The 26,195-nt window shown below is 27.7% G+C and overlaps 2 protein-coding genes across 3 annotated transcripts; one reads left to right on the top strand and one right to left on the bottom strand.

Moving 5' to 3' along the window:
- Positions 1–7,857: 7,857 nt before the first annotated feature.
- Positions 7,858–14,322, bottom strand: LOC129981482 (uncharacterized). Of its 2 annotated transcripts, XM_056092332.1 has the most exons (4): positions 14,304–14,322; positions 13,664–13,783; positions 11,149–11,429; positions 7,858–9,929 (listed from the first exon to the last, which is right to left on the bottom strand). In XM_056092332.1, the coding sequence occupies exons 3-4, from the start codon at positions 11,412–11,414 to the stop codon at positions 8,237–8,239; spliced, it is 1,959 nt and encodes a 652-aa protein (XP_055948307.1). In that variant the 5' UTR covers positions 11,415–11,429; positions 13,664–13,783; positions 14,304–14,322; the 3' UTR covers positions 7,858–8,236. The 2 variants fall into 2 exon arrangements, with proteins under 2 accessions (XP_055948307.1, XP_055948306.1); XM_056092331.1 differs by lacking the exon at positions 14,304–14,322 and having other exon boundaries at positions 13,664–14,063.
- On the top strand, positions 14,295–25,401 carry LOC129981483 (transmembrane protein 70 homolog, mitochondrial-like). Its single transcript, XM_056092333.1, has 3 exons — positions 14,295–14,686; positions 15,955–16,149; positions 24,932–25,401. The coding sequence occupies exons 1-3, from the start codon at positions 14,585–14,587 to the stop codon at positions 25,265–25,267; spliced, it is 633 nt and encodes a 210-aa protein (XP_055948308.1). The 5' UTR covers positions 14,295–14,584; the 3' UTR covers positions 25,268–25,401.
- The last annotated feature ends 794 nt before the right edge of the window (positions 25,402–26,195 follow it).

The following is a 26,195-nucleotide window of genomic DNA, read 5'->3' as shown; positions in this document are numbered from 1 at the left end:
TACAATGTAGTAGGCTGATATGAACATTTTTAATTCGAATTTTTATCTTTTTCCTTGAATTATTCAATAATTTGAATTTAAAATTTAATATTTTATTTCTTCTGCTTTCAGTGCTCGTAAACGAAAAAAGAATTTTAATAATTTTTAAAGCCGTTCCTTCAGCCGAGAATGAGGGCCGCGGTAAGATCTCGGCTTCGGAACCGGAGGGATACAGATTCATGACCCGATTCCACAATGGAACCGTCGTATAAGCAGGTCTGGTGCACGCTAAATCCTACGAAGTCAAACGTCTTGCCACTGGTATGGTGTAGAAGTTTGGAGAGGGGGTACCAGCTCAGGTGTCATCATCGTCGTTTGACCGTGGTTTAAAATTACGAGGTCCGTTCCAAAATAGTCCTAGTGTTGCTTTAAAACGGAACGTTAAAATAACTAAACTGAACTAACTCAGCCGAGAATGAGTGTTTTATTTTATATTCGATTAAAAATGTCTCCTTTCTTTAAAAAAAAAAGATACAGAGAAAATTGGAACATTGTCCGTTAAAGATGATGATATTTTTTAAAAGTAATTAAAATTATTAAGTCATTTTTTTTCTTAAAAATTTTTTACCTTTCTTGCTTTTTATGCTAATTTAAAATTGTTTCCAAATCGCGTTCATATTTATACAATTAATATAAAATGTGGAACGCTTCCATCAGGTTTGATGCAAAAAACACGCAAGCAAATCTTAGAAAAATAAATATTTTTTAATAATAAGTTAACTAGCCTTAATTGAACGCCGACTTGAATGTTTCAATAATTAAAATTTCGAAAACCCCGTCCTTACTAAGTACCTATAATCCAATAAGTAATTACGAGCCAAATTCAGGAGCTCTAGGCCCAATGGTCTGCTCTATTGAGCATTTTCAATAATTTTTGCATCGCGCAATTTAAAAAAAGCATGCCAGTCTAAAAGCATTATTACGTTAAAAAAACTGAGCTTGTTATTCAATTGTGGCGATAAATTTAAGGTGCAACCGTTACATTCCGAGATCTGAATATAGTTCTTTTATTAAATCTATTTATTTATTGAAATTATTATTTTTTAAATTGTTTATAATTTGAATTATTATCATTTCATGTATTCAAGTTCCTCAGCCATTTATCAAATTTTGAAAGTAAATTTGGACTATCCGTTTTAGCTTAAAATTTGTCTTTTTTCTTACTTTGAATCTTCACAGCGGTTCAATCAGCCAAGTTTCACCTAGCCATCGGTCCAAATATTTTCTTCAATTTAAGATTGTTTGAACGGAATTCGCTGCACTTGTGGTGAGATTTGGTGATTTTTAAATGATTCGATTGATTTTTATTAAAATCTTAAAGCATTCTATATTGCTTAGGTATCATTTTGAACAGTTTATTATATTTTGAGTAAGATATTCTAGTGAGTGCGATTTGATAACTTTTAGATGCCATAGCTTTTATTTTCGGTGGAGGAAAACGCTGCACCAAAAATAGACCAGACTAACAGACAGATTTTAGTAGAAAATTCTTTCCTATTCTTTAAATACACATGTAAGAAGGTGAAACTAAAATAATTAACGGATGCTGAAAACGCAAATAATCTTAAAAAGTATGTTCCAAAATTGTTTCTTAGGGAAAACGAACTTACCCATCGATTCTCTCGTACCCGTGCAGATTTAGTATTAGATATAATAATAACAAAGATGAGTCTGCCCTTTGACCGTGTCGCAATTTCGGTGTCATGCGCCATTCTATCTGGCGTAGCGTTTACAAGTTATTTCATTCATACACATGAATTAAAAGACAATCAAATCTTTCACAAGTTTGGTTTAAACACTGACGCAGATTTAATTACATAAAAAAGAAGATTTGAATAACGAGTTCGAAACTTCGCATCATGATAATACTTTAGGCCCGTTTCCATCTTTTGCAGTTTTAGAGCTCGTTCTATTCATCTGCGATTTTATTTTACATTTTTATCTTAATTACAGAGTAGTAATAACGCGCGCGCATGCGCACGCACACACACACAAATGCATTTAATAGTATGTTCCAAAGTTCATGAAGAAAAACCCTAAATTATTTTCATTTTAACAGAAATTCTAATTAAAATTTTGAAAATCTTTTCTAGGTGAGCATTTATTACTCAAAAAGGTAACTAAGTGCAACTTTGGTAGCTTTGTAAAATCTTTTAAATAATTTTTTCCTCGTGCATGTCATAATTTACAGATAGTAATTATGATACAGTACTGATTATCCTGTTTACATTCGCACGAAACAGTAAATGGATTTTCCTTAGACAGATTTCGTCCACATTTTTTTTTTTTCCCCTGTAAAGACTATGTTTTGAATTATCGTGTTCAAAAACAGATATTTCTATAAAAGTTTTTCAGACTCATGAAAAGTCGAAATTTTTAACAATTACAATACTTTCTCTTCATAAACGATAAAGATCTTCACAAAAGATAACACATAATAATACTGCATCTTTTCTATGCTACTGATGGCAGTTAAAATTTTACTTCAGAATCACGAGCACGTGCCCACTATTTGAGGTGATTCTCGAGTGGCAGCCTTCTGCTCTAGAGAGAATAAGTGCAGCAATTCATTCTTTCTTCGGAAAGCGGAAATCCTTATTTAAAACAGTCTCCTCTGCGTCAGTTTGGGAAAAGTTAAATTTAGAAGAAAGCCCGTGTCCGCTACTGGCTTTGAGTGTTTATCAGATCTTCATGAACTTGGACACTTTAACTTTTAAAATGAACAACCGACATTTACACGTATTTCTCAATAAGTTTTTAACAAAAAACTGAACAAAACATTGCATACATATTGTATGATAAGTAACGTCCCATTTTGAAACTACACGATGGCTATTTTGGGAAGAACCTCGACACTTTGAATTATTATCAGATAATGAGGATGACACTCGGATAGGCAACTCCTCTTCGAACCGGCATACCACTCAATAGGAGGGAGTTTGATTTTAGTTTTAACGTGTATCAGCTGCACATATATATCTGCAATGAAATCACTTTTCAAACTTTTCTCTTGTTGAATCGAAGAAGAATATATGGTATAAGCTCTATTATGACTTTATCTAACCAGTTTAGAGAAACATTTTCAGATTTTTCATATAAATTCACTATATATTCAAGAACGATTATTATTATTTTCATATATATTTAAATTTTTACTTTACGAGCCTTTTACTCACCAAATTTAAGTTATTGGGTAAAGGTGACTAATCGCTAGACCACAGTAAACAAACATAAATGATCAAGAAATGAATTGGGGGGAAAAAAACAAACCAGTACACAGAAAATGTAACAGTACTCACTCTAAGTTTAGAAAAAGAATGAATATAAATGCTGTTTCTAATGAAACCAATGTTTCAGACTTTGACTAACAACTATTAGGTAGAATGACCTTTCCAAAAGCCTACAAAATTCAATAAAGGTTATATTTATGTAGATCATATAAAATTCTAAATTTATTAAGTAACATTTAATATAAGTAATTATAAAATATATATTTAAGCTTACTGTAAACATAAATATGAATAATACAATTTCTAGAGAAGATTATCTTGCCATAGGGGGAAAAATAGGTTTAAAGTACAAAAATTAAAGTAAATTTGTTCATACTAATAGAAAAACAGGTTTTTATAACAGCTTATCATTCAATGCAAATTGATTAATATTTCATATTTTAATTTCTATTATCAGAAAACCATAATGTGGAAATGAATAAAAAGAAAAAAAGAGCTGAACTTCATTTCAACTTAAAAAAATTAATGACATAAATTATAGTTCAGAATTTATTTTTGAAAATTAGAAATAATCAAATTTGCATTTTTGAAAAGTTAATCTGTTTTTCAAAAACTAAAGACAATTTTTATATCATTTCATTGACAGAGGTAAATATTGAGATTTAAAGTGATGAAGTAATGTAATCAGTTAAACTTTCTTCAAAATAACGAACAGAAATATTAAGATGTAACAATAATATTTGCACACTAACATTTTTGTAAATTATCTCATAAAAATGTGAATGTTGAACTGTTAATTAAACCAAGTTCTAAATAAAAATTTCAAAAATATCACCCCAAGGTACATATTCTTAAGCTCTATAGTAAGTTTGTATAGGCCCAATGGTCTAACAGAAAGACATAAATTCCTTTTTATGAATAATTTATTTTAAAGAAAGAAAGCAATCTAATTGTAGCAACTGACCATTAAACATCAAGAGAAATTGTGGATCTTTAAAATCTTCAATAGATTTTCATTAATAAGAATCAAACTTTTTATTATTTTTAAACTAAAGTTATTTTCCTTGGAAAAAACAGCTTTATACAACCTTTAACTTGAAGAATAATTTTTTTTTTCTTCTATTACTGGTTACCACATCAATAGATTTATTATTATCTTTGTTGTTGTTGTTATTGAACTGTATAAAAAAACATGCATTAAAAATAATCTAACAATGATATAAAGTTGTAATATGTTTTTTTCTCCATATAGGAGAAAAAAAATCTATTAAGTAAAAATTAAATTTAAAAGAATCAAGCAATGTTTGACACTTTTGTTTTTAACTGTAGACATATTCAATATGATGCATTACTATTAGTCATTTACAGTCACTTAAGTTTTTCAATGCTTCTCATGACTTGTAGTGACTTTATTACATGATAGAAAGAAATGTGGAAAATGCTTCATATCAATTTTAACCTTAAGAGAGAACATAATTAAAACGTTACTGTACAGGAACAAATAATTTCAGCAATCATTAGGACAAATGGAACACGGAAGTACTTCAAATGCACTTTATTTATACAAATGAAAAAAGTAAAATAAATAATAGAAAAATGGAATGAACATTAATGTATTATACACCGGTATACGTAACAAGGGCAAATGATGCAATTAAAAGTACATATCCCAATTTCAGTACAACAATAAAATTTGCTGACAGACGGTATTGGAATTTTATACAAAGATTGACCCTTAGTACTTGACTGATGTTACGACATACACATTGAGTTGCATGCATACTTTAGAATTACAATATGTATAATTCAATTTTTTTTTAATTCATGATCACAATTATTAATTATTATGATTATTTTAATTACAAATGAAAATTAGAAATTGTAATTTCTGTAAAGGTCTTCTATTTTTTAAATAAAATATTACATGTGTTTTAAGCTTAAAGAATGCATGCAACCCAATATCACTGCAGTGGCACAAGTTAAGCATTAATCGAAGATCTTTAGAATTACAACAATTAAAATCAAAACCATTAGCTTATAAAAGAAATGTTATGAGGCTTGTTTGCCAATTTAATGCGATAATGGCAATCGGCAAAAAAAAAGCTATTAAATTTTTTTTAATTATAAATATGATATTTTATAATAATATGTATCTGAAAATATACATAATATCCCTCAATATGGAATATTATATGATTCAGGATATTATGCTTATCACTGTAAAAAATGAATGAAAAAGAAATAGTAAAATGAGAGGAGGAAAAGGATAAATGAACATGTAAGGAGAAAAAGTCAACAAAAGAAACCAGAATTTTTAAAGTTATTCCATGTCAATTTATAAAAGTTTTGAATCATAAACAGAGTGGCCAGTTAACTGGGAAACATCAGGGAAACTTATTATAAAACTGGAAATTTCTTTATCAGTCTGTAATATTTAACGAATGTGATAATTCACTGGTGTTTTTTCATACGTGGAATGAAACATTGCTGGCAACTCATGAAAATCAAATCTTTAGTGATAGTCTAATACAGAATATGGAGGAGAAAGATTAATCACCAAATCTAATTTATTGCATATATTTATAATATTTTCTTTGAAAGTTTTTGTTCGCCTTTTTTTCAGAAAAAGTTATTAACACAATTAGCAAAAATGGTTTTGCATACTATGAGAAAAGGCAGCCTAATTAAAGCCCAGCTCTTGTTACCGTCATGATTTTAACTTTCAATAAGTCGCTTTTATTTAAAAAGATATATATGGAGCTATGCCTTCCCTTTCTTCCTTCACACGTCAAATCAATCGTATCATGAGTTATGAGAATGAAAGTATGAATTTTGGGTATTACTATTCAAAACGGGTTTTAAAATACTGATCCATTATAATAATTCAAAAAAAATAATTAGCAGTTAATTAAATAAATATTTTACAATAGTAATTTTTTCCCTCACTTTAAAGATATTTTTGTTGAATTCTGAAGTATCGGGTATAAGTGCTATTATTTCCATAAAACATTTTTTGAGTTTAATTTTAAACATCATGAACACAGATTATTAAATATTTCATATGAATGAATTAATGCTATGGATGACATGAAATGGACGTTACTGCTAATATTTTCTTTTAACATTTTTTTAAAACTTTGATTCATTCAAAAATTTCCCACTTTTTCAAAAAAAAATACTTTAGAATTTTAAAATAATATTAAAAATGAAAAATTAATTTGTTTCTTACATTATAGGTACACATGCCTCATAATTATTTCAAAAAGAGAAGGGCAGCATTTTCCTTCTACGTTTTTTATGTATATGAACCTGTTTGCCACAAAAATTTACAAAATTCATTCATATTATCTTTTTTGAAATTTATACTTCTAAAACGTTTTTCTTTTCATGCACTAAAGAAGATAATTGAAAAAGACCAATTTCCCCCTTTTTTGCTCTACTTTACAGGTTAAACATCGAGCCAGCATGTAATCTTTATATATATATATATATATATATATATATATAGTGAGCTAAAAATCAATGCATTTTTGATTTCATTAAAGAATTTTTCTTATTTTGATACAGAGATTTCATTTGCAAACACATTTTTTTTTTGTTAGTAAAATTATTGATCAGTTCTGATTGATATGTTGGTAAACAGTATGGATAGGAAAGACCCTATTGGAAGGACACAAATCTTTTTATTCTTAAACACTCTGCCAATGTGCATATGTTTTTGTACTGCATTTTTTGTGAGTAAATTTCACACAAAGTTCCGAGATCTGACTAGTTGGCTAAAAGTCAGTCTAGATGGACACGTATATTATAGTGTTGTTAATATATTTGCGAAAAAAGGGAAGGGTTTTACATAACTGATCTTATCCGAAATTCAATAAGTGAAAATAATGTTTTTTTAATTCTTTGTTTTTTCCTCTGAGAAATAATTTTATATTACATTGCATTTTAGTTAAAAGAGAGAACATTTTGTGCAATAATTAAAGAAAAGAAAAGAAAGCGACATTTTTCTGAAGATATTAGAAACATCCGAAAAATGTCAGGGAAATTTACACAACAGAAATGCTGGTCACCCTGATAAATTTTAACAACATATGTAATAATAGACAAAGAAAAAAAGGCACTAACATTATTAAATATGATGTTCGAAAGAATGTGTGTAACTGTTCAATTACACTAACATAATGTGCATGTGAAAAATTGGTTACTTCATTTTAAATCAGATAGGCTATTTATCTATATTTTATAATAACAATTCTATAATAATTTATACAAAATTATTATTATATTATTAATGAATTATTTTTATATTTCGTTGCTGTAAAGAAACTTTTACTGATATTACCAAATATCACGCATCTATAGATATATTAATTAGATAAACATAATTTTAAATTTTAATAAAAAAATGTTATATTTCTTGTTGGTCAAGAACAATTTTTTTCTTTCACAGTTTCAATCACTAAATCAGAAATAAATCTGAACATAACCTGTAAAACATGAATTTTTATTGTTTTGAATTAACAAAAATTTTCAGCTTAGAAATATACAAAGCAATATTCTTTGTTTTATAAATTTTCTGAGTGATTTAAATAATTATTAGCGATTTTCAATTTTATATTAATATGGATAATGTAAATAGAAATAAGTTATTAAAATTATAAAATATATTATTTTATTATTAAAAATTGTTTCCTTTGAACAATTAAAATGCTTCGCACTATAACTTTGCATAAGACTCTTTTTTCATGAACCATCCATACATATAAAATTGAAGATAATAATTGAAATAAAAACAGCTGGATTTCAGAAGAAACAAAGAATATCAGAGTATGGCTAAATTAAATGCAATAATTATGTGATTTTTGTTTAGATCTAATGCATTAAAATACATTAATATCCAATATTAGAATTAAAACTAAGGCACGAGGAAAATAACAACTGAATTTTAATTTACCATAATACGAGTATCATTCTAAACATACCAATTTACCATTTTGATTTTGAGCTGCCATACTTGTAAAACATTTATTATATTCAGATTCACTAATATTTAAATCATTCAGAATTTTTTTCTGTTCATCCCCAAGAGCACTGAACTTCTTTTTTTTGAACACAAAATGCCTCAGGTTTCCATTCTTCGGGCCCTCACAAATCCCAAAGCCAAGCAACTCAATACGTTTGAGGAAGGATCTGGCAAAGCTAGGAGTATACTTTTGGCTTTCGTCTGAGGCAGTTGGATCAGGAGTTAGTTTGAGTTGCACACATCTTGAAGGGGAAATTTCACTCACTCCATGCTTCAACAGCTTTTTGACAGATCCTTTGTGGGAGGAGAGAAACTCCTCTTCAGACATATCTTGTACAGAGATGAATGGTGCACGAGACAAGAGGATAGGCTGAGCTGAATCGGTCTCGTCGGAGACTGAAACAGAGAGTGTAGATGGGAGTTTTAATCCAGAGTTTAGATTATTGTTGTTGATTGCTTCACAATTACTGATGATTGGATTGAATGGCAGGCCAGGGTCTTTTGAGACGGGCAAGCCAGCAGAGGATACTGATGCAATGACTGGTCTTACATGAGTATTCTGTGAAGGGTATGTCCTAGGCACAACTCTGGCTCTGTTGTTCATCAAATTCCGTCGAGCACTATTAAAAGAAAAACTAGATTGAAGTCTTGGGGAATTTTGGATGGGAGGAGTCCTATTAACATTGTTTGGTGAAAACAGGCCACGTGGGGATGGCAGCATTTGGGGCGTCCTTTGCACATTCTGTCCATCGACAATTTGTATGGCTGCAGGCTGTTGCAATTTTTGTTGCGTTGCTTCAATAGTTGTTGGTTCCATCAATGCATGGCGCTGCTCTATAATGTGTCCTAGTAGTTCCCGTGCCTGCCATACAGTTGCAGCATTGATTTCTGTATTCCACGTAAGACGTGTAACAGGAATCTTATAGTTAATGGCATCGATAATGTTGTCCAAAACATGCAAAACACAGCTGAGTCTCCCAAGGTATGCCAGTGCAGGTTGGAACACCTTGTGGGCACTCTTCCTTGCCATTTGCTTTGCTTTGTCTGTCAGTTCATCATGTATTTGACTAAATTTCTCCTTTGCCTCTGCACTCATTTTATAAATCAAGGGACCACCATGACAGTGAAGTTTTAACAAGGATACAAAAATTTCCCGAAGTTTTTCCTCTTCAGATATTTCTGAAATCTGACCAAATTTCACATGGCTTTCCTCAGAGCAAGTTGTCAGAAAGCATTGATGGAAGAGTTCTTGAAAATTAGGGGTTCCAGTCAAAGTCTGGTGCACTGCATTAGGAGTGGAAACAATGGCAAAATTTACTCTAGTCTTGGTAAGTGTGCCTCTGGTGATTCGTGAGTCAGAGAACCATGCTAGTCCTGAATGAAGCCTCAATAATATATCTGCCTCTTCAGGTTGGAGAAGATTTTTGTAGAGGGCCCTAGCACTGTTATAAATGGCTAAGCCATGTCCATTGCTGAGTCTCAACATGTCTTGCAATTGGTTCAAATTGAAGATGTCAAAAAGAAATTTCTTGAGGTGATCTTTGCTATCCTCATCTTTATCAAGCACCCATGCCTCATTCTGTGCTTGGAGTAGCTGCAGCTTGAGGTGCTCGGCAACATCAATTCTTTGCAGTGATCTATAAACAGATTCCTCATTAGTTCAATTAAATGAATAATAGATATATATATATATATACGCAAATCATTTTTTTTTCACATCAAGCTATTTCATGGAAGAAGGGGAAGAGGGAGAATGTTATATGTTAAATTTCAAAATATACCTATTGTTCCAGATTTAATCACTTATTTCAGAGATTCTCTTCACTTTCTTAATATGGAAATAAAGGAAAGTAAAATATAAATTACTTTTTACAATAAGTTAATTAAATTTTATAACCACATCAAGTTAGATGAGTTAAATTATGATTATTACATTAAAGTGTAAAAAAATAAGATGATTTGAAGAATAAATTTAATAATACATGAGAGCAAATAAACAAACAAAAAATACAGTAATAAGAAAGATTTGAACTTTTATGAAGTAAACATGAAATGAGAGAGAACAGTTGCTTATTTACTCAAGTAAGAAACTGCATTTTTATATAATAATCCGCCCATCATTAATAAACTTATGGATGGTTAGTTATATTAAAGTCCCATATGGAAGCAACAGGAGCAATATTTACATTGGCAATCTACAAGCCAGATAATTTGACCTAGAGTTACAAAATTAGGCCCAGATATACTTAGGAAGTGGGAATGTGCATTTAGGGGCTATACTTTTTTTTAAAATCAAGTAAAAAAATAGTTAGATCTCGATATTTTTTGAAATCCTTTTTGAAAATATTCCCACTTAAAAATAATTTTTACACTATTTTAAAGGTAAAAAAAAATAATAAAATAAAATGGTGATGGCAGTTTAGTAGATATAAAATTCTTTAATCTAAATTTCATTCACTTTTACTTTATTTTTATGCGTATTTCAATACAATGTTTTTATTGTTGTGAATGACACCATCTATGTACAGAGGGCAAATATAAAAGTTATGATTTTGCTGAAGTCGCGTAAATAAATATAAAACAGAAACCAAAATATTTCAACATTCAAAATAATAATAAGGAATACACTTATCTTTATTACACATCTATGGTTAAAAAAAATATATAAAAAAAAACATTATTAATAAGCAGCTTTTTAAATAATAAATAACAAAACTTAAAAAAAAGCTGCTTTAATATTAAGTCTCCTTTTTGAACAAATTTCTGTTTTTTATAATTAAGATAACATAGCTTAAAGCTGTGTCTGGTATGCCCTTCTCACATTAAACAATCTGTATTGTAAGCACAATCATTTACCTTGGTGTGACGACTAATGTCCAGATGATAGGAGGTTCAAGCCAATGAGTGGTGAGTTGGACACCACATTCTGTTCCCATGCAAGAGGCAGCACATGACAGGAGGGGGAAGAAGAAACATTTCTCGGTACACCCCAGGGATGCTGCATATGAGGTTACAAAATCTTGTATGTTGGTAGAACATACTTGGTTCAAGAGGAATGGTACTGACAAAGCCTTACGAAAGCGTCGTCCAAACTCCTTTGGTGTAACAGTACTAGTTGTCATGCTTTTTGCATATTACTGAAAATCAAACATCTCATAAATAGAATTTAAATCAATAATATTTGTTTTACAATGTTTTACTTAAAGAACATATAAATATACAAATGGCATTATTTCTATCAAAACTGAAATAATAAAACTATAAAGAAATGTTGTTACACTTCATAGGTATTTTGGTATTAAATTAAAAAAACTTTAATTTTTTTCTTATGAACTAAATTCTTTTGGTACTTTTTTTTTTCTGTCTGGTTTTATACATTTATGAGCAGAAGTATTTCTTTTGAAGAAGTTAGAAGAGAAAAGCTGAAAATTTAACTATTCATAAAAAGATTCATCTATAAACACTGAAATTTTAATAATATAATTCAATAAATAAGTAAAATTTAAAAATAAACTCATCAACGCATTGTATTAAGATTCATACTTGTACTTTAAAAAAAAATTGCAGAATGTAAAATGCTTTTTATTAATCTGAATAACATTTTTAAATACAAAGGCTGACTTACTTGTCTTAAAACCTTGTACCTATCAATTTTGAATGATTTTACTTTACAGAGGATTAATATGTAGAGAGTAAAATATTACTTTTGAGAAATCCATTGTTAGGGCAGTTCTTATTTTTTCCTATATTGACTTTCTCTTTTTTGATCACATTGATTTTCTTTTTTGATCACATTGATTTTCTTTTTTGATTACATTATTTTGTTTTAATTTGAAGCTAATAAAATATTTCTATATATTACTAAGTAAAAAATAAATACCTTATTCTGCTAAGTAAAAATAGCTGATGCATGTGCAAAAATATGGAGAGTTTCTGAATATCAAAAAACAGGAAATATTATAAATTATTTAAGATACCTTTTAGAAACATTTAATTTAAGATTAAAGAGAACATCTTTTAAATATTCTTCCACCAAGCAATTTAAGGAAAATGTTTTTCATATTACCAACTGAGAATCAAATAAGAAATTTATTTAATTTTTTTTTTATTTTATTTTGAGCTGATCAGTGAAGATGTTTCATTTTCTCATGAATGATAAAAAAAATTCAAAACATGTTATTTCAAGATTTTTTTTTTTTTTTTTTTTTACATTTAAAAAGTTAATATTATTTTATTTGGTTAATTTGTACCCTCACTTAACTTTAATAGCATTCTTGAGTATATAGCATAGATATATGATATTATCTTTTTAGTTTTAGACCAACTTTGCTATAAATAACAAAAATTATGATTCAATTTAAAAACGTGGTAGAACTACAAAACTTTCATTCTTTCAAGCAGTTATTTACCTTAAATTACATTCATTCATTTGCATTTAATTGTCTTAAAAGTGATACATCTGATACTAGTTGTATCATTTTTAAGACCTAATAATTGTTGGAAGTTTTGCAAACTTTACGACGAAATCGTACCACGCTTTTATATAGTTATTAGTATAATAACCAAAACAAATATATATATGAAGCAAAGGAACAGATAATATGCATTTCAATTTTCTTACATCTCTCATAGAAAGAATGATGCAAGAAAAAAAAAAAGAAAAGAGAAGAAAAAAGAAAACAAGGGGGAAAAAAAGAAAATTCTAATATAATCAAGCCCTAATGACCATTATAAATAAGATTTGATTAAAAGCAATCTATCAATCAAGTAATTTTATAAGAATTTTAAAATACAGTTTGAAGGAATAAATAATTTCGTATGTCTTTAATAATGGTACTTTATTAATTTCTTCCTAATATTCCTATTCAAAGACACAGAAAATTCAATGGCAAATAGGAATTTAATTTTCGTTGCTATCTCATAGAAATTGACATGTTTAAAAAAATGCAAAAGATTAAATAATAATCTTTTGTATAGTAGTAATCTTAAATCTGAAGATTAAGATTACTATTCAGTAGATCTGCATTTGTAATTGCATTAACTGGCTATTATTATTGGCTATTTTTATTAATCTTTTGCATTGGCTATTATTATTTAATCTATTATTATGCAAAAGATTATTATTTAATCAGTAGTAGATCTGAATGAAGGATAGAACGCCATAAATTCATAAGAATGATAAATTAAATAATGGAAAAATCATCTTTCCATGAAGAGTCAGTTATTTTTAAAAATTACATCCTTTTCTCCAAAATTGTTTGATGTTTCCCCAGTTATAAATGTTATATCACACATAGCACTGAATTACAAGCAGAAGTATGAAAACTATTTATCCTTATAGCTACTATAATTGAATAACATATTTACTTACATTCATTTAACAAAACAAATCATTGACTCATGAGTTAGAGACAACGGAATTTTGAGTAATAATTCAATATTTCAAATTAAGCTTCTATCATTGGAATATTCCTACTTTTATTTCGTTTTCCTGAAAAGCATTTGACATTTCAGACAAAGTATCAGGAAAATAATCGAACACTTCAAAGATTAATTTTTAAAAAGTTAGAAAATACTAAATTCTTGTTATTAAATGCGGCTTCTGCATAAGATAATTTTGAACGATTCATAATTATTATTCATTGAAAATGAGTCAGAATAATATTTAAGAATTTTTAACATTTACTTATAATCAAAAATTAAAAGAAGGCAGTAAATTTTAAAACTTTTCGACGTTCAAATTATTTTTCGCGTAAAATTATCAACATAACACTAAGCAACAAACCAAAACATAATGAAATAATCCCCGATTCTTCGATAAAAAATATTCATTACATATGTATTATTTTTTCCTCTCACTTTTCAATGAAGTTAAAAGAAAATTATGATAAAAGCTGAAGTGAGGAGAAATTTAAATTTTCTCTCATTATGTAATTATTTGAGTTTAAAAAATTAAATTGTTTTGATCAAAAAAGTTTGTTTTTAACCGTAACGGTCGGTAATTTACAAACTTTGTTCAAACCAGAAACTGGATACATCTGAAAACGGGATAATAATCGTTGTTGCTATACATCCTGACCTCATACTTCCTAAATTTTTGATACGCTACTTATACAATGTTTCATCATTTATCGTTTGAGCGATACTAATATCTAGGAAAGCTTAGTTCTTTCACGAAAACTGAATGCACATAAATTGTTCCATTAATGCCCCTAATATTTTCCTTGCTATCATTTACGAGAATTATAACGGGACTGCTTGGTTTTTGAAATATTCCCTTTAAATTAGTAAAATGTTGCAACCAAATAGTACTTTTTTTGCAATAAATAATGCCAAGAACTATATTATACGAAGTAATATGATGAAAATGTTAATCCCCAGTTCATTTCATTTTGTAAGTTAAGGTTCATATATAAAAGCTTGACTTATTTCCTCGTATTGGTAAAACTTAAATAAAAAATGATGAAAATAAGTAGGTTTTATTGCTTAGAAAATATATATACTATTCTGTAGGAATATAAATTAAATGTACTATGAATGAATATAACTGTCAATTTATAATTACTTGAACACTATTGAAATTTTTGTAACTTGATAAAAACTTTGACTCCAACCTTATTATTTTTTGGTAACATTCATCTTCTAACAAATAGTCAGTCACAAGATATAGGATAATTACAGTTTCATATAGTGAATATATTGTGCAATGAAAGTCTAGAAAAGTATTAGTAATAAAGAAAGTTTTAAAACAGTATAATCATATTCGATGCACTGAGCATCTGTTAGCAGTTATGTGCTACCAAATTTGGTTCTAGCATATAAAAATATGTAAACAGTTCTATTAATTAATTAATTTCACTTTTGATGAACTGATACATCTTAAAATTTCACTATGATTAAAATAAAATAAGAATTTAAATTAACTAAAATGATTAAAAAATATTTATGCATATGTCCAATTATATTTGACCTTTAAATAAATAATCGTTTCCTTTATAATTTGTCATAATTGTTCATTTTCAATGAAAATACTTTAAGATAATGTTTTATATATTCTATTAGAAGAGCTCTAGCACTGTCAAGTATATAGTATTTGCTAACAAAATCATATTGAATTTTGAAGTATCTGTGCAATAAAAAAAAAGAAATGCCTTAAATTGAAATTTGGAAATTTCTACAAAAATTGTTTTTATAATAGTACAACTTTGCTTGTAATAGAAGAGATTGCACTTATTTAAGAGGGAAAAAATTCAGTAGAATTTGATAATGGTTGTTACGTAAGCATGTTGCCCCGCCTCTCACTTGTAACGCCCTCTAGCGGTATATGTAAAAAACCATCAGTCTTTGTAACATCATCGACGAAGCAGCAACGCCGAAAGGCAAGGCTCAATCCAACTCCCGAAAGCAGAGAAACAATAAAATCTTTAAAATACAAAAAAGGTCCGTCATCATTATCGAACCTCTCCAATGGTTACTTCTGATTCATTATGTACTCGGTTGTATCTACAGATAATGTGGTTTTGTCATATCTAATCATTGTTTTTGTTTGTTTGTTTTTACTGTATCATTAACTTGAATGGATATGAATATAATATGTTTGAGCATTCACTTTGTAAGGAACTGTATAAAAGTGAAATTATTAAAATATATTTTCTTTTATAGATACATACTTCTGTATATTGCAAACAACAGCCTAAATTACACACCCAAAGTATTTTAGTATATGAAGGGCCTCTCAAAACTCGCATCAAGCGAGTTAAATTGCTTTCACTCACTTCCAGTCTGATGGGCTTCGCAATACTGCCTGTTGTGATCAAAGATCTCAGCCAAACCAGCATTGCTCTCAGTTGTGGTGTGGTATGTGGGATACATTTCAGTTCTTAAAATAGTTTCAATTGAATTACTTTTCATTGATGGATTAGTGATTAATTTATCTATTGTAATTTTCATAGATGTAATAAATGCTGAATAAAATTCTGTATGTTACATTTATAATGAAATTAAAACAAATAATATGATTGACTTGCTTAACTTTAGATACTTTTTGTGATATGTTACAAGTTTTAATTCCTTCCGGTTTGTCAGTTTTTCTTATTTACTTAAAAAATAATTTGAAATGCTATTTTTGCCAAATTATTTCCTGTATGATATAATAAGGATTTCCTATAGATTCCCTGTGTTCGTTCTGATCCCACTTTAATAATGATTGATAGTATTAAAATACATGCTTTAATTATAATAGCTGCTTGGTTAACAAAACACATTCATTCTAAGACAGTTTTCATTATTTTTTCCTTTTTACCTCAGATTTTATTTCTAATAAAATCTTGGGATATTTTAAAAATAATAGAAATTATTATTATGTTTAGTAAAATAACATAAAAATGAAATAAGTTTTTTTTATGTGATTTTCATTAACACTGTTGTAGACACTTCATTTTTTTGACACCCTGTAGTATTACAATTTTGTTTTTAAGAGAAATTTGGAAAAATTCATTTGAAAAACCATTATATGTTACACTAAGATACTGCATGTCTATTGTCAAAATTTAAAAAATCATTTATAGGTAGTTAAAAAAATTTACTTTTGATTTTATTTTTCTCTGTTTTGACCTGCAGATCTTGGACAGGGTTGCCACGCCACTGGAAAACACAGGGAATTTAAAAATTATCTTAAAAAACCAGGAAAATGCAGGAAATATTAGTTACTTTTTCTCTATCTAAATGCCTATCTCTAAAGATTGCAAGAATAAAAGATCGTAATCCTAGCTTCTAAAAATTGGCAATTGTGTAATGCGGAAACTCAGCCTTTTTCTTTCTTCCCTTTTTTTTTTCTGTATAGATCATTCCAATTTCGCTTTGTGAGTTGTTCTTTTTCCAAGAGATCCCAAATTGCAACTAATGAGCATACATGAGACTTCTGCAACTATGCAAAAGTATGGAATACATTTCTCTGGTGGGATTAGAAACATTCATTCTGCAGAAGCAGTGCAGTGGTGTTTATTCTACCATACTTGAGTTTAATAATGATTTTTGTATTATTTGAGAAACTGAGAGCTTAATCAGAGTAAAATTGAAAATATTTTTAAATCAATGAATTGCCCAAAATCCATATGTGATACGAATTGGACGGATAAAAAAAATCAACCCTGATTTTGCAGAATGGGTTCAAGAAGTTCCAAAAATCAGTTTGTTTAAGTACTGATCACTTTGTAAGATAATAAGCTTAAGGAATATAGGAAAACAGACACTTACTAGTTATTCCAAAAGAATTGAACATACAAGACTGAGTGCCTCTTCAAAAGAGTCATCATTGATGCTTTACTTAGTATTTAAAATGAATGACATCAAATCCAAAGCTGTCAGATTTAATGTCGGAAAATAAACTGATTCCAAACTTTTTAGTTAAAGAACAATCATTTAAAGCTGAATTTTTATGGGCATTAAAACTTGTTGCATCACATTTATCCTTTATTTCATTCAAGGATATATCAGAAATATTTTCACATGTTCATTGAATGTGAAATAGCTAAAAAATATAGGTTAAACCATACAGAAATGTTGTACCTTATTAGTTATGAATTAGGTCCATTAGCTTTATGAAACTGATGGCTGAAAAATCTGCAGAAAGTGTAAAAATTGTTGGCCAAATATTTGAATTTGCAAAAATGAATAACTAAATTTAAAAAAAAAAAAAAATTGTAATCCAAGTCTCTAATTTTGTCTGACTTACAATTAAAGAGCATGAAAGGTAATATATTTCCCACTTAATATATAAGTTTTGTCTTGCTGAAATTTTATATAATAAATAAAGATATATTGTTTGTTTTTTCTGATTGTAATTATAAACCTTATTTTAATATGCCATTATTTCAAATAATGTTAAATTGTTGCTTTCTTTCCTTGCTTTTCCCACACCTTAAAACCATATTTCATTAAAACTACCACATGAATGATGTTATTGCATTTCCTCATACCTTAAACGTACATACAAGGAAACCATAGATTCTTTTTTCCCACATTTGAGTGGCAACTCTGAATCTATTTTTAAGTAGAATTTAGAATGAAACTGGTTAGCCAACGTTATCATTGTATTGTTATTAAAACCCTTTAAATACTTGAATAGAAAGAAAGAAATAAAGCTGATAAAGCATAAAAAGAAATATTCTGGGCCTTGTTGAACCAGTTTTTTTTTTTATTATTTTTTCATATTAAGTCCTTCCTTGTACTGTGTACATATATTTTTTAATCCTATTCACAGATTTCCTGTATATAACTATTTTAAATATTAAAAAATTTATTGTATCTTGAATATACACATTTTATTGCATCTTGAATATCGGCACAGAGAAAAAACAGGGAATATTTTTTCCCAGATTTGGATAACAACCCTGTTAAAAGATCTTAAAGATTATATTTATTTTTTTAATTACTTTTTTTTTATCTAGATGCTTAGGTTTTTCTTCTGATGAAAAAAAGAATCATCTCACTAAGCTAAATCTGCCTTATTGTAAGCTTCATTTTTTGGTGATGTCAGATCTTTCAGTGTTTAACGGATTTAATGAATCCAAAGATCAGTGAAAAAGGTTTTTTTTTAAATCTCAGTTTAGGGTACTGATAAAATGGGAGAAATGTATCATTTTCATTAATTTGACCCTTCTTTCATTTCCTTGTTTTTGAATTCTGAATTCCTGATTTCTAACGGTACAAATGTTCTCAGTTCCCTTAAGGAATATTTAAATTTGTACGGTATACAAACACAGCTGTTTTTCTGTAATATTTACTTTTAATAAGATTGAATCCTTCTGCTTTATAATCTTTTTGCACCACAAAATATTTTTTAATATAATTTATGCAATATTTCAAACTATTCCATAAATTCCTCTGATTCATCATAAAATGCAATTTTACCTTCAAAAAGATTTAAATATGATAAATAATATTTTATTTTATCTCAATTAATAAATGTAATTCTGAAAACAATTATGAAATCTAAATTTTATAAACAGTTCTTCGATTCTATAAACCATATATAATAAAATAGCTATAGAGATATAAAAATTTTCATTAATCAGTCAGTTTTTAAGTGTGATTTAGTTGATTCGATTTATTTTGGATAAAAAGATTTAGCATATCCTTTTACTTAAAATATTAGTGTCTCAAGAATATTTTGTTAAATATGATTTATAGAACTGAGGACCTATGAAAAAAATTTTAATTTATTTGAGAAATTATTGACTCATGTTACATAAAATTTAGTTATTTACTTCAATTTTGTTAGCAGATGTATATCTATCATTGAAAGTTTACATATTAGCTTCCTAATCAGATTAGAGTGAATACCTGTATATATTAAACTATGTATGCCGTAAATAAAACTGATTTATTGAATTAGTAATATAGACATTGTAAAAGATCATAGAAAACTTCTACATGTATTAATTTTTTAGTAAATGTCATATTTTATATTTATTTTATTTCATATAGGCTTGTGATAAAAATTATACTTTTCTAGATTTAATTTCAAGTAAGAGTTTATTTTTTAATTCCAGCTTTTCATAGCATGATGGCAACACATTGATAAAAGCTAATATTTTCTCTATGTATGCATAATGTACGCATACATGTTAAGTTTAATTTTTATTTTGTGTGAAATAAATTGTTAAAAAATGTGGTTGGAATATTTTTTAAAAAGTCATTAAAAATAAAAATTTAATTTATCGGTTATAACATTGTGTTTCTTAAAAATATAATTTTTTGAACTTTTAACTTGATGTAAAAGTCATTTTTTGTGTGATTCTTGGAAGCTATCGCGAAAAAACACTGAAATTCTTTTAATTTTTAGTTAATTAAAAATTTTAAAACATTGCTCTGATGTGCATATTGTTGACCTCCAAGGTATGCATGTGCCAAATTTTGTAACTGTAGATCAAACGGTCTGGTCTGTAGACCGCACCAACAAACACACTCACATTCAGCTTTATTATAAACTAGCCACTTTTGGCGACCAGTCGGTTCGCCAGTATTAAGGATAGCTAAAATTTTCAGTTAAATATTTTATGTAACCTGGTCCCTTAATAGCTTTTTCTACAAAATATTTTTAAGCTTCAGATTTTACTAGTTATATAATTCAGTCATAATTTTATGTACGCTTTAAACAGTTTTGTTCATTGTACTACTTATCTCTCTGTTTAACTTTCTGTCAGCGCCCATAAAATTTTAACTTTAAGTTAGAGTGAAAATGTTAAACTGCAATTAATATAAAAACATTTTTTTGCTGAAACTAATCCTGTCTCTTTTTTTTTTAATATAAAATTTGAAAGCAGAGTCGTTTGGCATTGAAGTTGTATGTGCAATGCAGAATAATTTTTGTAATTTATATAATATCTTAAAGAATTATTCAACAAAAATTTCTCTGATTCATCGTAAAATTCAGTTTTTAGTTTTACTTTCAAAATACTTGAATGATGTCAATAAAAATATTTTATTTTATTTCAGTCAATAAATGTATTTATGAAAAAATACATTTATTATGGGTAAAAATGTTGTTTAATTTTTACCCAGTCCTTTTGTCTCATGTCAAGGAATCATATTTTGCGGAATACAACTTTTAAATAAATGAATAATCTTTCTATTCTATCTTCTACTATCAAATTTGCCCAATGTATATATCAATTTTAGAACAAACAACATTTTCATATCATAGGCCAATCACTGTCGAGAAATCCTGGCTGAAGATTGGCGTATCTTCTTTAAGATGGTTGATGAAGTGGCCTAAAATCGCCAGTTTTTATAGAATTCAAATTTTATAAATTAGTCAGTTTTATTGATTGATTTAGTTGATTGGAGTTCAGAAATTTTTATTTAAAATTTTGGTGTATCAAGAATATTTTGTTAGATATGATTCAAAGGGCAGAAAAAAAACCTATGTAAAAAAAATATTAAAAATTCGTAATTCATCGGAGCAGTTATTGACTCAAATTACATAAAATATAATTATTTAATTTATTTAGACCATTTTGTTAGCAGAAATATGCCCCAAATTAGTTGATAGGCATGATTAAAAATTTAAAAAAAAATATTTCTTTTATCTGAATAAGTTAATAAAAAATTTTCTTTTAAATATTTCTTTAGAGCTCATTAATATAATTAAAATATTTCTTTAAAAATTCGTTAAAAATTGAAACTTAATTTATAGGTTAAAGCACTGGTATCATTGAAAATATAGTTTTTTTTTTTCTTTTCTTTTTGAAGCTTTAATTTGAAGCAAAAATCATTTTTGTGCTGTTATATTTTCGGAAGTTAGAGCGAAAAAACGCTGAAATTTCCTTAATATTTAATTAATTATTCTAATTAAAAATTTTAAAAAACCGATCCGAGGTGCACATTTCCGGCTTCCAAGGTATAGACATGACAAATTTGGTAACTGTAGGTCGAACGGTCTAGCCTGTAGAGCGCCAATACACACACACACATTGAGTTTTATAATAAACTAGTCACCTTTGGTGACCAGCCGGTCCACCAGTATTAATGATCGCTAAAAGTTTCAATTAAATATTTTATGTAACTTGGTCTCTTAATAGCTTTTTCTGCAAAATATTTTTAAGCTCCGGATTTTGATAGTTAAATAATTCTGCCATACTATTATGTAGACCTTAAACAATTCTATTCATTGTACTGCTTATTTCTCTCTAATTTTCTATCAGTGGCCACAAAATTTCTACTTTAAATCAAAGTTGAAATGTTAACTTAAACGTTCGGCATTGAAGTTGTATGTGCACTGCAGAATAATTTTCGTAATTTATATAATATCTCAAATAATTATTCAACAAACATTTCTCTGATTCATCGCAAAATTCAGTTTTTAGTTTTACTTTCAAAAGGGTTTAAACCACTTTAATAACTTCGTTTTATTTTGCTATGATCTATAAATATACTTCCAAAAATTATCAAATCTAAATTTTATACAGTCCTTTCGTCTTAAGGAATCATATTCTGCGAAATATTCTTGATACTGCAACTTTTAAATAAGTAAATGAAAGTTTCCATCTTCTGCTATCAAATCTAATTGCTTTATGAAGTTTTGAATAGGGTAGTTTAGAACAATCAACATTTTCGTAATTTTAGCCCAAACAGTCTTGAGAAACCCGGGCAGAAGGTATCATCTTTGAGACGTCGCTGAAATTTTCTAAAATCGTCAGTTTTTATCGGGATGAGTGAAATTCAAATTTCATAAATTAGTCAGTTTTAGTGATTGATTTAGTTGATTGGAGTTCAACAATTTTTATTTGAAAAATTGGTGTCTCAAGAGTATTTTCTGAAATAAGATTCCAAAGGCTATGTAAAATTCGGGATTCATCGGAGCATTTATTGACACAAGTTGCATAAAATATAATTATTTACTTCATTTAGACCATTTTGTTAGCAGATGTATGCTCCAAATTAGGTTAGGGGCGCTGATTAGAGTGATTATCCTATATATGTATTGAACCATGTTTTCCTTAAATTAAACTGTTTTATTAAATTAAAAATACAGATATTGTAAAAATCATAGAAAACTTTTCCCCCATTCCCTTTTTTGAAAATATCATATTTAATTTTTTTTTTTTTTTTTTTTTCATACAGACACGCGCTGAAAATTACGCTTTTATATATTTAATTTGTAATAATAGTTGATTTATTTTTTGATTTGAACTTCTGTCAATATGATGGCAATACGTTAATAAAAGCTAATTTTTTCCCATCGACGCGCTCGTGCAGATTAAAATTTATAATGCTCGTGTATAATAAATTTTATTTTTATTTTGTGCGAAATATATTGTTGAAAAATATGGTTAAAATATTTTTTAAAAATTCATTGAAAAATCGAAACTTATAAATTAAGTTAAAGCATTGGTGTCATTAAAAAAATAATTTTTTGAGCTTTAATTTGATGCAAGATTTAAATTTGTCCTGTAATATTTCCGGAAGTTATAGCCGAAAAACGCCGAAATTTCCCTTAATTTTTAATTAATTAAATTTCTAATTGGAAATTGAAAAAAAAAAATCGCTCCAAGGTGCACATTCCCGGCTTCCAAAGTATACACATGCCAAATTTGGTAGCTGTAGGTTGAACGGTCTGGCCTTTAGAGCGTCAACACACACACATACATACTGAGCTTTATTATAAGTATAGATATAGATTGATAGATATTAACGTCTTAAGAATATTTGGCTAAATATGACTCACAGGGCACAGGATATATGTTAAAATTTAAAATTCGTAATTCATCAGCATTTATTGACTCAAATTATATAAAACTTAATTATTTATTTCCTTTACATCATTTGTTAACAGATGTGTGTCTGTTACAAAGGTTTACAAATTAGCTGTTAGGCTGTAATTAGAGTAGATATCTTGTACATATTAAACCACATTTGTCTTAAATAAGACTGATTAATTGGATTAGTAATATAGGTATTGTGAAAGATCTTAGAAAAGGATTCCTTGCATTTACTTTTCAAAAAATATCATGTTTCTTATTTATTTAATTTTATACATTCTCGTGCTGAAAATTACATTTTTATATATTTAATTTGGAATGATAGTTAACTAATGTTTTTAATTTGAGCTTTTGTCAATATGATGCCAGTATAATTACTTTCATAATCTGATGAAAGTAAATTTTTTCTCCATGAAGCTTACATGCTCTTGCAAGTTAAATTTTATTTTTATTTTTTGCAAAATAAATTGTTGAATAAAATAATTAAATTATTTTTAAAAATTCATTAAAAATAGAAATTTATCTTGTTGGTTAAAACATTAGTATCATGAAAAAGATATTTTTTTGATCTTCAGTATGATGTAAAAATCAACTTTGTGCTGTAATATTTTTGGTTGTTATACGGAAAAATTAAATCTAAAAATTTGAAGGGAAAAAATAATCGCTCTGAGGTGTCCATTCCCGGCCCCCAAAGTATACACGTACCAAATTTGGTTAGTGTAGGTAGAACGGTCTGGCCTGTAGAGCGCCAACACACACACACACATTGAGCGTTATTATAAGTATAGATATAGATATGTTTCTTCTTTCAACTGCCTTTTTTTATACATCTCTTTTTCACCTTCTTCAGCATTAAAAAATTTCCTTCTTTATTTGGAGCCAAATTTTAATTTCCTTCACCATCATTACCATTGAATGCTGATTTTCAGTATTTTAATACTTTTAAATAAAATTAAACTAAAATACGATGTTTTGATGTAACAACTGGAAATACTAATGTTGTATGGCATTTTGTACATTGTTCTAAAACTGGAGTTTTTTTAGCTAATCTAATGCAACAGTTTGAAAGTAGATCTATACTTATGTGTAGTGTTATTAAAAATTTAGATAAATTTTGCATATTTTGATATAACGACTATATTTATATTTTCGTAGTTTGCAAATGCAGATTTATTTAACTCAAAAATAACTTTTCTAAAGATGTTGCTGTCTTTTAGTACATTTGTTCATTGAAGTATTCATTATCCATGTGTGAGTAAATAAAGTTATTTGACAAAAATACTTGTTTCCCAAATAGTTTGTTGACCTCATTATATGAATACAAGTAGTTGTTTAAGAATGTTCAATTTAAAGTACTTTTCACTCTTTGTCAACAGGTGTTTATTTCTTCATTTTTCTTATCGACTCCATTGTTGCTTGACTGGATTACCAGACGGTATGTCACACAGCTTCGCTATGACTCCTGCACTCAACTCTTTACAGCGACCACTTTCAATCTTCTGTGCCAGCAGAAGGAACTTCATTTCAGTGCAGAAGATGTCACAGTGCCAGATTTGCCAGGTCTGCTCACTTCTTTTCAAGCGAAGGGAATACCTCTCTTTGTGGATGCCAACCAGGTGAAAAATCCTGAAGCATATTCTTTGATGATGGGGTATGACAAACCATTGGACTTAAAACTCTCTACAGATGAAAAAAAAGAGAATGCTTCATAACTTATTATTTATTATGAAAGATTTTTTTTTTTCCTTCCTTTTAGAAATGATGATTTCTAAAAGAAATGGAACTATTTTGAATGAATGATTATAATTTCTTTCAATAATTAGGCTTGTTGTATTTAATAAAAATGTTGAATTTATTTTAATAAAATCTAATTTCTTCGAAAATTTTAAAGAAATCTTTTATTTCAAATGTCATTTAAAGGAGTGTTATTTAAGATGTTATTCATTTAAAGAAAAGAAAAACTAGCTCATATATTGCATAGATAAACCAGAAAATCCATGAATTTTACCTATTATTTGATAGAAAATCTACAACTTAATGTTTCTACTTTCAAATCTTTTGTTGGTTTTTATATTGTAAATAATTTTTCTGATTTACGATACTAAATAGCTAGGATGGGCTAAGATGTAAATTTGTATTTGCATGAATTTCGGAAAAGCATTACAGATCATGAAAATATAACTTATTAATTTGTTTTCCAAAATACTAAAGAGAATTTTAGATAATAATTTTTAGACTCTTATTTAAAAAATAATTTAAGCATAATAATTTTCGAATAAAATTTTTTAATTGTATAAATTTGATTAAAAAAGTAACTTTTTTTTTCTTTATGACTTATTTATTATAGGAAACAATTAAATTCCATAGAATAAAAAAATAATTTATTGCATTTTGCCTTTTATTACATTGCACAAAGTAACAAACTAGGAAATATATAAATGAGAAATAATAATTTTTACAAAGTTAACATTGCAGTTTACATAACAAATCTTTAATAAATCAGATAAAACTAACTTCTCATGAACTTATAATAAAATTATTTAGTATGCAATTTATTAAAATAAATTTAAATATGTGATTTTTGTTTAATTTCTTTCCACATTTTACCACAAAAATTAAGTTGTGGTGAAATCTGTAAGA

This window comes from Argiope bruennichi, chromosome 8 (assembly GCF_947563725.1).
Source record: "Argiope bruennichi chromosome 8, qqArgBrue1.1, whole genome shotgun sequence".
Lineage (NCBI taxonomy): Eukaryota > Metazoa > Arthropoda > Arachnida > Araneae > Araneidae > Argiope > Argiope bruennichi.
The sequence above is the reverse complement of the archived record's forward strand: the minus strand, read 5'-3'. Positions and strand labels throughout refer to the sequence as shown.

What these genes read in the sequence shown, in the direction of transcription:
- LOC129981482 (XM_056092332.1), bottom strand. Translation starts at nt 11,414, where the DNA reads ATGACAACTAGTACTGTTACACCAAAGGAGTTTGGACGACGCTTTCGT. An exon ending in ACATTAGTCGTCACACCAAG is followed by an intron (nt 9,930 to 11,148) that starts GTAAATGATTGT and finishes ATCTGTTTATAG; the next exon opens with ATCACTGCAAAGAATTGATG.
- LOC129981483 (XM_056092333.1), top strand. Translation starts at nt 14,585, where the DNA reads ATGTTGCAACCAAATAGTACTTTTTTTGCAATAAATAATGCCAAGAAC. An exon ending in TCCCCAGTTCATTTCATTTT is followed by an intron (nt 14,687 to 15,954) that starts GTAAGTTAAGGT and finishes TTTCTTTTATAG; the next exon opens with ATACATACTTCTGTATATTG. An exon ending in TTGCTCTCAGTTGTGGTGTG is followed by an intron (nt 16,150 to 24,931) that starts GTATGTGGGATA and finishes CTTTGTCAACAG; the next exon opens with GTGTTTATTTCTTCATTTTT.